Here is a 14507-nt window from a genome sequence, read left to right as displayed (position 1 = left end):
TGATGCCTCCGTTTACCTGTAGCCTGGTAACTATGTTTTATTCTTAATTGTTTACTGTGTCGTGTTACTTGTGAGCAAAGCACCAAGGCAAGTTCCTCCTTGTATGTATACATGCTTGGCGAATACAATTTATTCAATTCATTTCAGAACTGCTGGGCAGAGGGGAGATAGATGCTCGTGAGGGACTAATCTGTGACAGGCAGGGGCAGGCACGGTGATGAAAGGAAGGGGACAGCTCGGATGTCCTCGAAGCGGAAGCCCCATCTCAGGAGCGGCGATCCATGATGGAGTTGTCCCTGGGGCAGACCGAACGGTCGCCGGAGCCAGTCTCCGCTGAGCAGGACAATGGACAATAGGTGCAGGAGGAGGTCTTTGAGCCAGCACCGCCATTCAATGTGATCATGGCTGATCATTCTCAATCAGTACCCCGTTCCTGCCTTCTCCCCATACCCCCTGACTCCGCTATCCTTAAGAGCTCTATCCAGCTCTCTCTTGAATGCATTCAGAGAATTGGCCTCCACTGCCTTCTGAGGCAGAGAATTCCACAGATTCACAACTCTGACTGAAAAAAGTTTTTCCTCATCTCAGTTCTAAATGGCCGACCCCTTATTCTTAAACTGTGGCCCCTGGTTCTGGACTCCCCCAACATTGGGAACATGTTTCATGCCTCTAACGTGTCCAACCCCTTAATAATCTTATATGTTTCGATAAGATCCCCTCTCATCCTAAATTCCAGTGTATACAAACCTAGTCGCTCCAGTCTTTCAACATATGACAGTCCCGCCATTCCGGGAATTAACCTAGTAAACCTACGCTGCACGCCCTCAATAGCAAGAATATCCTTCCTCAAATTTGGAGACCAAAACTGCACACAGTACTCCAGGTGCGGTCTCACTAGGGCCCTGTACAACTGCACACAGTACTCCAGGTGCGGTCTCACTAGGGCCCTGTACAACTGCACACAGTACTCCAGGTGCGGTCTCACTAGGGCCCTGTACAACTGCACACAGTACTCCAGGTGCGGTCTCACTAGGGCCCTGTACAACTGCAGAAGGACCTCTGCTCCTATACTCAACTCCTCTTGTTGTGAAGGCCAACATTCCGTTGGCAGGGGAGGGGGCGGGGCCGGGGAGGGGGCGGGGCCTGTGGGCGGCGCGGAACATCAGAGAGAACCGCGCGCGAACTTTCTGGAAGTCTCCATGGCGACCGGACGGCAACAGGGCGCGGGGGGCGGGGCGAGTCCAGAACTTTCTGGCAGCCGCCGAATAAAGGCGGGCGGAGTGAGGCGGCCTTCAAATCATAACGATAGCGGCGGCGACGACGACGACGACGACGGTGGTGGTGAGAGCGGGGTCCGTGAGTGAGGGGGTGGTCTGTCAGGGGAGGGACGGCCTGGACTGGGTGAGGGGGGGGTTGGCATTAGGGGAACTGGGCCTCGAGGGGGGGGTCGTGCGATCGGTAACCCAGCCGCTGCACTGGGGTCCCGGCCTCCGTCCCCCCCCCCCCCCCAACTCCCCGCACCCCAACCAGCCGGCCGGCCGGCCGATCTCCCTCTTCAACCGTTCCCTCTCTCTCCCTCCCTCACTCTCTCTCTCCCTCCCTCACTCTCTCTCTCCCCCCCCTCACTCACTCTCTCCCTCCCTCACACTCTCTCTCTCCCTCACACTCCCTCCCTCACACTCTCTCTCCCTCCCTCACTCTCTCCCTCCCTCACACTCTCTCTCCCTCACACTCCCTCCCTCACACACTCTCTCTCCCTCACTCTCTCTCTCCCTCCCTCACTCTCTCCCTCCCTCACACTCTCTCTCTCCCTCACACTCCCTCCCTCACACTCTCTCTCCCTCCCTCACACTCCCTCCCTCACACTCTCTCTCCCTCACACTCTCTCTCCCTCCCTCACACTCCCTCCCTCACACACTCTCTCTCTCCCTCCCTCTCTCCCTCCCTCACTCTCTCCCTCACTCTCTCCCTCACTCTCTCTCTCTCTCCCTCCCTCACTCTCTCTCTCTCCACCCGACTCTCCGTCTCACTCTCTCTCCACCCGACCCTCACTCTCCCTCCACCCGTACTCTCCCCCGTCCCTCACTCACTCCCTCTCTCTTCCCCGTCTCTCTCACTCTCCCCTCGTCCCGCACTCCCCCTCCATCAGTCTCCCCCTCTCTCTCCCTCGTCACCTGCGTCTCTCCCCCCGTCTCTCTCCCTCTTCACCCCCGTCTCTCCCTCCACCCGTACTCTCCCCCGTCCCTCACTCCCTTTCCCTCCCTCACTCTCTCTCTACCTCCCTCCCTCACTCTCTCTCTCTCCACCCGACCCTCCCCCCTCACTCTCCCTCCACCCGTACTCTCTCTCCCCCGTCCCTCACTCCCTCTCTCTCCCTCAGTCTCTCCCCGTCCCCCTTCCCTCCCTCCCCCATGCTCGCACTCACTGGCCTCTTGTCCCCCCGCAGCAGCCATGGTGAAGGAGATGGGCTACTACGACACGCTGGGGGTGAAGGCCAGCGCATCCCCGGACGAGATCAAGAAGGCGTATCGCAAGCTGGCGCTGCGGTTCCACCCGGACAAGAACCCGGGCGAGGGCGAGCGGGTGAGAGGCGGGCGGTCGGGCGGTCGGTCGGTCGGCGGCTCAACACAACCTTCCCACTGACCAGCAACGAGCTCCCAGTTTGATCATCTCACTGCTTTTTCACCGATTGCATCAAGGTTTAGTTGAATGACAACACTCTGGTTACAGGGACTAGGCTGGGACTCCACTGAGGGCACAAAGAGCTGTAGTTACAGGAACTCGGGGAGGTTTAACTTTGTGTAGGAAGGAATTGCAGATGCTGGTTGAAACCGAAGATAGACACAAAATGCTGGAGTAACTCAGCGGGACAGGCAGCATCTCTGGAGGGAAGGAATGGGTGACGTTTCGGATCGCGACCCTTCTTCAGAGGTTCAGCTTTAGCTTTGTCACGTTCAGTAAAGAGCTTTGATTTGCATGTTATTCCATCGTCAGATAATACTATATATAAATACTATCAAGCCAAACTCAAGTACAGTAGTTAGAGCGAAGGGGGAAATATAGCGAAGGGAACATCAGGCAGCATAAGATTATTAAGGGGTTGGACACGTTAGAGGCAGGAAACATGTTCCCAATGTTGGGGGAGTCCAGAACAATGGGCCACGATAAGGGGTCGGCCACTTAGAACGGAGATGAGGAAACATTTTTTCAGTCAGAGAGTGGTGAATCTGTGGAATTCTCTGCCTCAGAAGGCAGTGGAGGCCAATTCTCTGAATGCATTCAAGAGAGAGTTGGATAGAGCTCTTAAGGATAGCGGAGTCAGGGGGTGTGGGGAGAAGCCAGGAACGGGGTACTGGTTGAGAATGATCAGCCATGATCACATTGAATGGCTCAAAGGGCCGAATGGCCTCCTCCTGCACCTATTGTCTATAGCATCTGCAGGTGTGATCTTGAGCAAACAAAAACAAAGTACTGTTGGAACTCAGCAGGTCACGCAGTATCAGTCAAGGGAGTGTATAGACAATGTTTAAGGTCTGAAGAAGAAGGATCCCAAACCAAGGATCCTCCGTGGTGGAAATTCTCCCAGGTGGGATTACCTAGGTGTGAAAGGCTGGTGTTTTGAGATTACATTGATAGTCCACTTGTTATGGGCAAGTATAAGAAAATAACTGCAGATGCTGGTACAAATCGAAGGTATTTATTCACAAAATGCTGGAGTAACTCAGCAGGTCAGGCAGCATCTCAGGAGAGAAGGACTGGGCGACGTTTCGGGTCGAGACCCTTCTTCAGACTGATGTCAGGGGGGCGGGACAAGTGATTGAAGTGCCAGTAGGGGACCATTTTGGAGATAGTGACTATACATCAGAATCAGAATAACCTTTGTTGTCATCCAAAAAAACAAGTCTTTTGGACGAGATTTTGTCACTCACAGTCCAACAATAAGAGCAATAAAAATAAGCAATAACACACACAATCACAAGCCGACACAAAACAAAAAGAAACATCCATCACAGTGTGTCTCCTCCTCACTCTGATGGAAGGCCAGAATGTCTTTTCAAGGTAGATTTGGGAAATTAAGATACTCTATTAGGGGAAGGCTGATTACAATGTTGTGAAACAGAACTTGGAAAAAGTAGATTTGGACCAGCTACTTGCAGATAAGTAAGTCAAACAAATTAAACTCTGGACAGTGAACTGGGGTCTTAAGAAATATAAAACATGTATGTGCGTGTGGAGAGGTGAGTGGAATATAAATTAGAAGGCCAAACAAAAGACATGAAATATTGCTGGCTGACCAAAATCCCGATTATATTTTATTAAGTATGTTAAGGGAAAGAAGGTAATCGACAAACAAATAGAGACCTAAGCAGTAATGTGTGTGCAGAGCCAGATGACAGAGGTTAGGCTTAATGTAGTTGAAGAATTTGGGGAGAAGATAGAGAAATTCTAGAAGGTGTATTCCTTAAAAATCAGGAGGCACTGGATACCTTAATGGTCTTGGTGAATAATTCCCTAGGGACTGATGGGCTAGGCTGCTGTGTGAAGCAAAGGAGGCAATTGATAGTGTCCGGGCAGATTTTGAAACCATCATGGCCATAGCTGAGGTGCCAGATAACTGGAGGACAGCAAATATGGTATCTTTTTTATTCAAATCGGAACAGGGTGAATAATTACAGGCCCACGAGCGTCATCTACACCAGGAAGAACAGAGATTAATACAAATCTGCTTGGCTATGTTAGGGAGAGTATTTGATTGCATTTTTTCAAAGCAGTTGTGAAAAATATATAGGTGAGGATCTTTGTGTTTCTGAAGTTTCTGATCAGGCCACCATGGGACCAGCACAGTTCAGATGGGGCAGGTTCACTGACAGGTCATGTGAGCCAGTAGTTTGTGATGTGCCAAGGCCGCCCTTGGAGTCCTCATGCTATTTTGAATGTTCTTATTCCACTATGATCAGTTATTGACTCCTTCAGCCCAACTTGCCACATGCCAACCGCGATGCCCCATCTGCACTAGGTCCCACCTGCCCACATTTGGTCCGTACCCCTCTTAACCTTTCCTATCAATATACGTATACAAATGTTTTTAAATGTTGTTATACCTGTCTCAACTACCTCCACTAGCAGCTCATCTCATATACTCAGTGTGATAAAGTTGCCCCTCGGGTTCCTATTAAATCATTCCCCTCTCACCTTAAACATGACTGGTTCTTGATTTCCCTACTCTGGGTAAAAGAGTGTGCATCTACCCTATCTATTCACCTCATAATCTTAAACACTCCTCATCTGCCTGCGCTCCAAGGAATAAAGTCCTAGCCTGCCCAATCTCTCGCTATAGTTCAGGCCCTCAAGTCCTGGTAAACTCCTTGTAAATGTTCTCTGCACTCTTTCCAGCTTAACATCTTTCCTATAGCAGGGTGACCAAAGCTAAACACAATAATCACCAATGTCTTCTATAGCTGTAGTATAACATCCCAACTTCTTTTCTACTCAATACCTGACTGATGGAGGCCAATGCACCAAAAGCTTTCTTGACCACCCTCATGGACCAGAGATTCCCAGGAGTCAGTGTAGATTTTACAGTTGAAGAAGGCATTGATCACATTCTTGATGTCTTCCTCCGTCCCCTTGTCATTGTCGTCTTAGTTTAGTTTAGAGATACAGCAGGGAAACAGGCCCTTCATCCCACCGGGTCCGCGCCGACCAGCAATCCCCGCATATTAACACTATCCTACACACACTAGGGACAATTTTTACATTTACCAAGCCAATTAACTTACATACCCGTAAGTCTTTGGAGTGGGAGGAAACCGAAGATCTCGGAGAAAGCCCACGGGGAGAACGTACAAACTCCGTACAAACAGCACCCGTAGACGGGATGGAACCCGGGTCTCCGGCACTGCATTTGCTGTAAGGCAGCAACTCTACCACTGCGCCACCGTGCAGTATAACCGAATTGATTTGTTTATCCTTCCAGTGAATTTGGAACTGGAAGGATAAACAAGATAAATTTCCAGTGACAGCAGTGGTGGTATTTTCCAGTGTTTTGGGATGTGTAGGTAGGTAGAGGAGGTCTTGAGTATTGGGTGGGCAAAGATTACTGCTAACTGGTAAACTTTAGGTTTTAAAGCACAAGTTCTTGATCTACAAATGTCCATGGCTTGCTGGCACATTAAAAGTGCTAGAATTGGCCCTATCATTGATAAAGGCGGTTATGAATGCAGTGTGGCAGAGTTGCCCTGCATTAAGCATAACTTTCTGGGATGAACGCATAGAAAGCTGAAATGATCAAATTCTCTTTATTTTCAATTTGCCTGCTTTTGACGTTTCGGGTCAAGACCCTTCAGAAGTTTTCCTTGTTGTAATTTATATGCTATTTTAAAATATCTCATGCTTCAAGACCACATTTGCATTTTCCCTACACAGCACCTCATTTGGTTTGGAGCTTTGATATTCTAAATAGGTAGCTGAGGATGATTCTGAATTTTAGCAATAATTTAATAACTTCACTCAGCAATATGTTGCAAAAAGGTCTACCTTTTTCCTCAGTGATTGGCCTTTTTTGAAGGAAGTATTTCTGGGGGTAATTCTGCTAGTTTCTTAGATTCAGTTTTTGCTTTTTTTGCATTTAATTAAAAATAATTGCTGTTTTCATTTTGGTTATTTTTTTCCCCCTGTTAATTATTAAATAAATTGAGTGGTCTTCCATAGATGTTTTTTTCCAAATGATGGATGAAAGGAGGTTTCTCTGCAGGATTTCTATAGATTAATGACATTAGGAATATTTGGACATGATAATTTACTTTTTATTTTCTTTTGTTTCTCTTTAATAGTTCAAACTTATATCACAAGCCTATGAGGTTTTATCAGATCCTAAGAAGCGAGACATCTATGACCAAGGTGGTGAGCAGGCCATTAAAGAAGGAGGAGTAGGAGGTGGTGGCTTCTCCTCGCCCATGGACATCTTCGACATGTTCTTTGGTGGTGGTGGCAGAATGCAAAGGGAGAAAAGAGGTACATTGTCATTTCCCTGCCTCGCTGGTGGGGGGATGGGAAAACAAATTCACAAACATGAAGGAAAAAGCAACATTAGTCAAATACAAGATAAATATGTGGCAAGCAAATTTCACTAATAAGCTTAAACATTAGACAGTGGCAATGTGTTTATTATATGTGCAGATTTTGTTAAAGTTTTATTTTATTGAATAAGAAGTAAATGGAGTGGTTCTGCCATATAAGTGCAGATAGAAGCAGGAATCAAAAATAAAACCTGTTACTAGAAATCCTGAAGTAAAAACAAACTGCTGGAGATGATCAGATATCTCTGGAGAGAAACCGATCATGTTTCAGCTTGACAACCTTTGGGATGTTAGATCTGAAACCAGAACCCGACCTACCCACATTTAGTATTAATGTGGGTGGGAAGCCAGTAGATGCAGGAGTTAGGTCAATTGTTCATTCCAGTGAGGCTGCCTCAGAATTAACTGCCAATTTAAACCGACCCTGAGGAGCATATTTTGAGAGCTGTAGGAAGCTGACTGGAAGGTAAGTACCTTTTCATTGCCTATTGGATTCCGTTTTTCACTTTGACATTTTCCATAGATGACGGCACAATGGCACAGTTGGTAGAGCTGATGTCTCACAGTACCAGAGACCCGGGTTTGATCCTGACCTTGGGTGCTGTCTGTCTGTGTGAAGTTTACATGTACTTCCTGTGACCATGTGGATTTCCTCTAGGTGCTCTGGTTTCCTCCCACATCACAATGATGTGTGGGTATCTAGGTTAATTGGCCTCAATAAATTTCCCATTTCCCCTAGTGTGGGGAGTGGATGAGAAAGTGGGATAACACAGAATTAGTGTTAACATGTGAATGATGGTCGGTGGGCCGAAGAGCCTGTTTCCATGCTGTATCTCTAAAACTAAACAAAAAAAATGATGGAAGGATTCTTACTGGAAATGAGCCGTAATCTATCTGGGAAATGAAACTGGACAGGTGTGGGGGGAATACTTTGGGAACAGTAATTATTTTAACTTTTATGGTAGTCATGGAATGGGATAAGGTTGGCCTTTGGGTTAAGGCCTTTGGGGGAAATGATGACTTAACAGAATCTGGTGAAAATAAATTTGGAGCGGATGCTTGCAGGTCAAACAATGTCTGGCATGTGGGAATCTGTTATAAGAGAGTTAGTAAGAGTACAGTGGCAGCATGTTCTGGTACGGGTGAAAAGTAAAAATTATAAGCTTGAGGAAACTTAGACAATAAACTATATCAAAAATTTGCTCAGGGAAAAAAAGAAGGCATATGGCTGGTATAGGCAATTACAATTGAGTCCCTTCAGGAATAAAGAGAGTTTGGGAGAGAATTTAAGAAAGACATTAAGAGTGCAAAAAGGAGTCGGAATATACTTGGCGCATAAGATTAAGGAGAAACCCAAGTTGCAGAAGTATATTGAGACCTAGGAAGGGGCAAGGGAAATAGTATTATTAAGAAAGCGGAAGTTTTGGAAGGCACAAGTATGAATAAATCCACTGGGCTGAATGAGATCCATCCTGCATTATGAAAAGCATGGGAGGTGATGGCTGCACCCAGACACAGGTTTCCACATCTTCATTAGCCACAGGTGAGGTACCAAAAGACTGGAGGATAACTAATGTTGTTCCTTTAGTTAAGAAAGGCAGCAGAGATAAGCCAGGTAACTAAAGACTGACAAGGCTTAGTCAGTTATAGAGAAATTATTGAAGAAAATTTGAAGGTATAGGATTTATGTACATTTGGAACCACGGTATGAACAGGGATAGCATGGCTCTGTACAGGGGAAATCCTGTCTTCTTTGAGGTATTTAAGAAGATTGATGGAGCCAGGCCATTGGACGTTGTAAGGCATTTGACACGTTCCCGCATAGTTGGTTGGTCCTGAAACTGAAGACACACAGGATGCAAGGCGAGCTGGCTCATTACATCCAAAATTGGCTTAATCATTGGAGGCAATGGATAGTGAAGGAGGAATTATTTTTGGATTGGAGGTCTGTGGTGTACTGCAGGGTTGGGTGCTGGGACTTTGCTGTTTGTGATGCATATTAAAGAACTCGGGTGTGAATGTATGTGGACAGGAGGGTCTGTTTCCGTGGTGCATCGTTGACTCCGAAGAAGGAAAGAAATTATACATTATGGTTGAAAATTTAAGTTAAAAAAAAATCATTTTCCGCTAGCTAAGATTGCGTATGGCCGTTAATTGGCGGTATTGTGACTTGCAAGGATGGTTGTATAAGGCTGTAGCAGGATATTTTAGTTTAAAGATACAGCGTGGAAACAGGCCCTTCATATTTACCTATGGCTCACTGGGTCCACGCCGATCAGCGATCCCCGCACATTAACACGATCCTAGGGACACCCACTAGGGACAATTTTTACATTTACCAAGCCAATTAACCTACAAACCTGTACGTCTTTGGAGTGTGGCAGGAAACCAAAGATTTCGGAGAAAACCCAAGCAGGTCAAGGGGAGAATGTACAAACTGCGTAGACAGCACCTGTAGTCGGGATGGAACCCGGGTCTCCGGTGCTGCATTCACTGTAAGGCAGCAACTCTACCGCTGCGCTACCATGACTGGATCAGATGGAATTTAATCCTTACACATCTAGGTGAAGGATTTTGGAAAGTCAAATATGTACAGAAACTGGTTGGGCACTAAGGAACATTGATGAGAAGAACCTTGGAGGTTCAAGTTGCCACAGTTCCCTGATAGCAACACTGGTAGATAGCATGTCTTTGTAGGTTAGAGCATAAAGTAGCTGTTATGTTGCAACAATACTCTGGTAAGGCCATACTTGATATATTGTGTGCAGTTTTGGTTACAACACTACAAGATGGATGTAGTTGCACTGGAGAGAATGCAAAGGAGACTCACTAGGATATGGCCTGGGTTGGAGGACTTTAGATAATGGGAGTGATTGGATAGGTTGGGCTGGTTTTCCCTGGAGGGTGGGAGGTGACCTGATAGCAGTGTGTAAAATCTATGAGCCATAGGTAAATATGAAAATCTTTTTCCCATGCTAGGGTTAGCAAAAACGAATGGGCATCGGTTAAACATAAGGGAATGCTTTTTTTAAAGGAGTCTGCTGGGAAAGGTTTTACTCTGTCAATATCTGTAATGTGCTGCTGGAGGAATCAGATATAATCAGCACTGGTACGGGGCATTTAAAAAGCACGAATAGGCAAGGCATAGAAGGTACGGTGTTAATGCTGATGAATAGGATTAGTGTAGGTGGGCAATAACATTGACCTGGACATGGAGGGCTGCAGAGGAAGTTTCTGGGCTGCACAATTGATGCTGAAGAAGCAAAGAAACTATTGCAGAAATTATGGTTGAAAATCATTTCCCACAAACTAAACGTCACAACCAAACCGTGTTATTTTTGTTCCATGTTGTTTTAATATTTAATTTGGTGATTAACGTCAAAGTGTGGTCAAATGTTGTTATCAGTTTTAATGAATAGACAATATTGTATATAGGCTAAAACCTATTTATTTGAGATGTGACAATTTGCGGTTCATCTAATGTAGAACAAAAAAGTAGAGCATTTTCTTTGGGTGGGGGTGGGGAGTAAACATGTGCTACTGTAATGTTTCTATTAACATTCCCTCTCATTCTTTACTGCTCCCAGAGTACAATACCAACATTCAGCACCACTCTCCTCTCCCTGACTCCCCCCCCCTCCCTTCAACAAAAAAAAAACAAGAGATTGATAGGCTGATTTTAAATAGTAATTCTGTCATCCTTGGAATTATGTCTATAAATAAATCGGCTCTTCTCTTGGTGTTAACATTTTAAAATACAAATTGATATTTAAATATGTTTAATGTTGCATCTGAATGCTAAATTTGGCACTGGTATGTGTACATCTTGCTTGACTGTGCTACTTCTTTGTGACTAGGCAAGGACGTTGTGCACCAGTTAGCTGTTTCACTTGAGGATCTTTACAATGGAGCTGCAAGGAAGTTGGCATTGAAGAAAAATGTAATTTGTGACAAATGTGATGGTGCGTATACAAATTTCACTGAGACTCCTGCTGAGCTGAAGCCAGAATACCAACACTTTTGAACTACAAATGAAAAACTGGGCCACCAGAATCTGCAGCTGGTGAAATCTTGAGCAAAAAACAAACCTTTAGAGGAACTCAGCATGTCAGGCAGCATTTGTGGAGGGAAATGGTCCCCATGAACCTCAGAGTTTGTTGTGTTTTGGGCATTGGTTTCATTACAGACACCATCCCATAGAAATAGTCAATTCACAATTGGAATGCATCTGGCTTAACTGGTATTGGCATAGAAGGAAAATTTCCTCTGATGCCGCATAATTAATAATCAATTACTTGATTTACAGCAAACAAATTGCATTAATATTTTGTAAACCAACTTGTCAATACTAGGAATAATCTGGTAAATACAAGAGATTAACTTCACAATGGAGTATTAATAATATGCTCATTCAACTATTCTTTGGGTATCGAGGAGTTAGAATTATTGTTTTAGAAGATAATTAGATCACATAATGATATCTAGTTCAAAGCCATTGCTTTTACTTAGCAGGATGTGGAAATTATCTGTCCTCCGTTTTCAGGTATTTTGCTAGTTGCTCTTAAATTCCACCTGATGCTTTTCTCTCCCTGCCCCTCAATTTTGGGTTGTTAGTTGCTCAACTTTTGTGGTTTATGTAATTAAATTCCTCCCCATTCTTATCTATCATCTGTCAGCACCAGCATATCTGGGTGGGAATTGATTTTTTTTAAAGAAAGTGAAAGACCTAGAAACTGGAGTTTTTAATATTGTTTGAGGGATGGATATGAACATAGTCATGGGAAGTGCTGGTGCAGTGAGCCTATGTACAATGATGAGGGACTCAAATGTTTTACATCTTGGTCATTTGTTGTGTCATTGGTTAGATGACAAACCTGAAACAAACAGAAAAGCACAATTTGTCAAATTATGGCAAAGAAAAGAATAATGCTATTTGATGTCTTTTATTTTAAAATAATAGGTTATGGAGGCAAGAAGGGAAGTGTGGAAAAATGTCCAAATTGTAAAGGCAGAGGGATTGAAATCCATGTCCAACAAATTGGGCCAGGTATGGTTCAGCAGATCCAGACAATGTGCTCAGACTGCCATGGACAAGGTGAACAGATTAATCCTAAAGACCGGTGCAAGAACTGTAATGGACGCAAAATTGTGAAAGAGAGAAAAATATTAGAAGTTCATGTGGACAAAGGTAAATTAAGCTGAGAATTATGTTATGAGTTTTTGACCCTATGTCTGTTCTATTTTGCATTTATTGGCTTCAAAAATTAATCTATCTTAAATGATTTAAAGGTATGCAAGATGGGCAGAAGTTAACATTCCATGGAGAGGGGGATCAGGAGCCAGGACTGGAAGCTGGTGACGTCATCATTGTGCTGGATCAAAAGGACCACGACGTATTCCGAAGACATGGAAATGACTTGATCATAAAGATGGAAATATTGCTAGTGGAAGCTTTGTGTGGCTTCAGAAAAATAATAGAAACACTGGACAAAAGGATGCTTGTGATTAGTTCAAAACCAGGTTAAAAACTCATTTTATTATAAAACTGAAATTCCAAACATGTCAAAAGATTATATTAAAATGTATTTTTTAGAATATGCAGTGGTGGACCTGCTTTAATTTGATTTCCATGTCATACTAGTAGATCAGCGGAACTTGTCAATCCCTGTAGAAACTAGGAACCGTAGATGCTAGTTTACAAAAAAAAGTGTTGGAGTAACTCAGCATGACCGGTCAGCCTATCTGTGTTCTCTCAAGTTGCTGTCTGACCAGCTGTCCCACTCCAGCACTCTGTGTCTTGTGTCATTGCTTGCCTATCATAATTGATAAATGTTGTAAACTTTTTGTAGTTGCCTTTTGAGATTGCCCTTTTTATTGAGGTTGGTTTGGGAAGGGGTGAGGTTGGTTTGGGAAAGGGTGAGGTTGGTTTGGGAAGGGGTGAAGTGCATAACCAGCATCTGATCCTCAGCCCTTGTCTATCAATATAGAAAACTTCTTCCATTTTTTTTTTTTTAATCTGCATTTTCAGAACATTTCTGCTTTGATCAAATTTAAATTGTAGAGTTCTAAGTAACAGTTAGACCTTTACTTTTTTCAGGTGAAATTGTAAAAGATGGCAGCCTTAAATGTGTTCTTAATGAAGGAATGCCTATTTATAGAGATCCATTTGAAAAAGGACAACTGATCATACAATTCTCAGTAAGTTTCACCACAGAATATTATGCGTACCGAACTCAGCGTAAGACAGTATATCTAAGGATTTCTGTTCCATCATCAGGTGAAGTTCCCGCCATATGGATGGATTTCACCACAGAATTTGATTGAATTGGAACAGCTGCTTCCACCACGTCAAGAGCTGATGGTCACTGATGATATGGAACATGTGGATTTAACAGAACCTATCCCAGAAGAGCAACGTGGAACCTATAGAGGGGAAGCGTATGAAGAAGATCAAAAGCCTAGAGGTGGCGTTCAGTGTCAAACATCATAATTGACAGAGGGCAAATGTTTGGGGGAGAAGTGGACTTTGCAACGCATCAAACTATTTTATTCTCAAAAGCATTGCTTTGGTTATCCAAGAAGAGACAAGAATATTTTGTGCAACGTATACTTGAACAAGAGAATACCTACTTTGCTTTTTTTGTTAAGGATTGATTCTGTATTTATATATATATATATTGAAGCACTGTGTACTTTGTCACAGTCTGCCTGGTGTTTGACTTGTCTCTGCTAAAACATGAATATCGAAACATGGATTTCAAGTGAATTTGTCCTAGGTGGTCATATCTGGTATTGCTGATAAGATTTTAAAATAATGTTTTGTTTTCATTATCTTCCACTATTAAACTGAGTGTGACAACAGACAACATTTCAAGTGTACCGACATCCATCAGGTAGCTAACTTAAGCTTGCTTAAAACACCAGGTGTTTCAATGAAACTAATGTCAACCAAAGTGTGATGTTTCATAAGGCACAAGTCAACCTGTTCAAGGGGCTTTGTGGATAAGACAAGGTCAAAATATTAAGATTCAGTCATGACTGTTAGAAGGGTATAATGAGCCAGATATAGTGTACAAATTTTATACATGTAGGTTCATTGCCCGAGTGTATAGCGGATGGGAAAGTGGGATAACATGGATAGAACGAGTGTGACCAAGTAGTCGGTGCGGACTCATTGGGCGAAAGGGCCTGTTTTGACTCGATCTTTTTATTAAAAAACCTTAGATCAGCATAAACCCCCCCCTTAATTGAAACAAATTGGAATTAAGCAAATTTGAGTGAGAAAAGTCTGACAGACCAGTCCAGGAAGACAGTGGAGATTTGGAACTATCCTTGTGTGATGATATATAACTTGTTGGATTCTGAAAGAACAGTAAGGGACAATCTGGCACAGCCATGATTTACTTGAATAGAAGTGGCTCAAGAGAT

General features: G+C 44.0%; 1 protein-coding gene across 1 annotated transcript; it reads left to right on the top strand.

Annotated features, from left to right (window-relative positions):
* Positions 1-1240: 1240 nt before the first annotated feature.
* On the top strand, positions 1241-14064 carry LOC144611002 (dnaJ homolog subfamily A member 4-like). The gene is made up of 8 exons (XM_078430093.1): positions 1241-1341; positions 2447-2583; positions 6834-7014; positions 10937-11041; positions 12040-12267; positions 12369-12599; positions 13177-13277; positions 13357-14064. Exons 2-8 carry the CDS (start codon positions 2452-2454, stop codon positions 13567-13569), a joined length of 1191 nt encoding a protein of 396 aa, XP_078286219.1. The 5' UTR covers positions 1241-1341; positions 2447-2451; the 3' UTR covers positions 13570-14064.
* Positions 14065-14507: the final 443 nt, after the last annotated feature.

This window comes from Rhinoraja longicauda, chromosome 38 (genome assembly GCF_053455715.1).
Source record: "Rhinoraja longicauda isolate Sanriku21f chromosome 38, sRhiLon1.1, whole genome shotgun sequence".
NCBI lineage: Eukaryota > Metazoa > Chordata > Chondrichthyes > Rajiformes > Arhynchobatidae > Rhinoraja > Rhinoraja longicauda.
Note: the sequence above shows the minus strand (reverse complement) of the source record. Positions and strands in the feature narration are given on the sequence as shown.

Bases quoted from the DNA above. Each gene is read 5' to 3' on its own strand.
- LOC144611002 (XM_078430093.1), top strand. From the start codon at position 2,452: ATGGTGAAGGAGATGGGCTACTACGACACGCTGGGGGTGAAGGCCAGC. The intron at 2,584-6,833 runs GTGAGAGGCGGG...TCTCTTTAATAG, and splicing joins ACCCGGGCGAGGGCGAGCGG to TTCAAACTTATATCACAAGC. The intron at 12,600-13,176 runs GTTAAAAACTCA...TACTTTTTTCAG, and splicing joins TGTGATTAGTTCAAAACCAG to GTGAAATTGTAAAAGATGGC.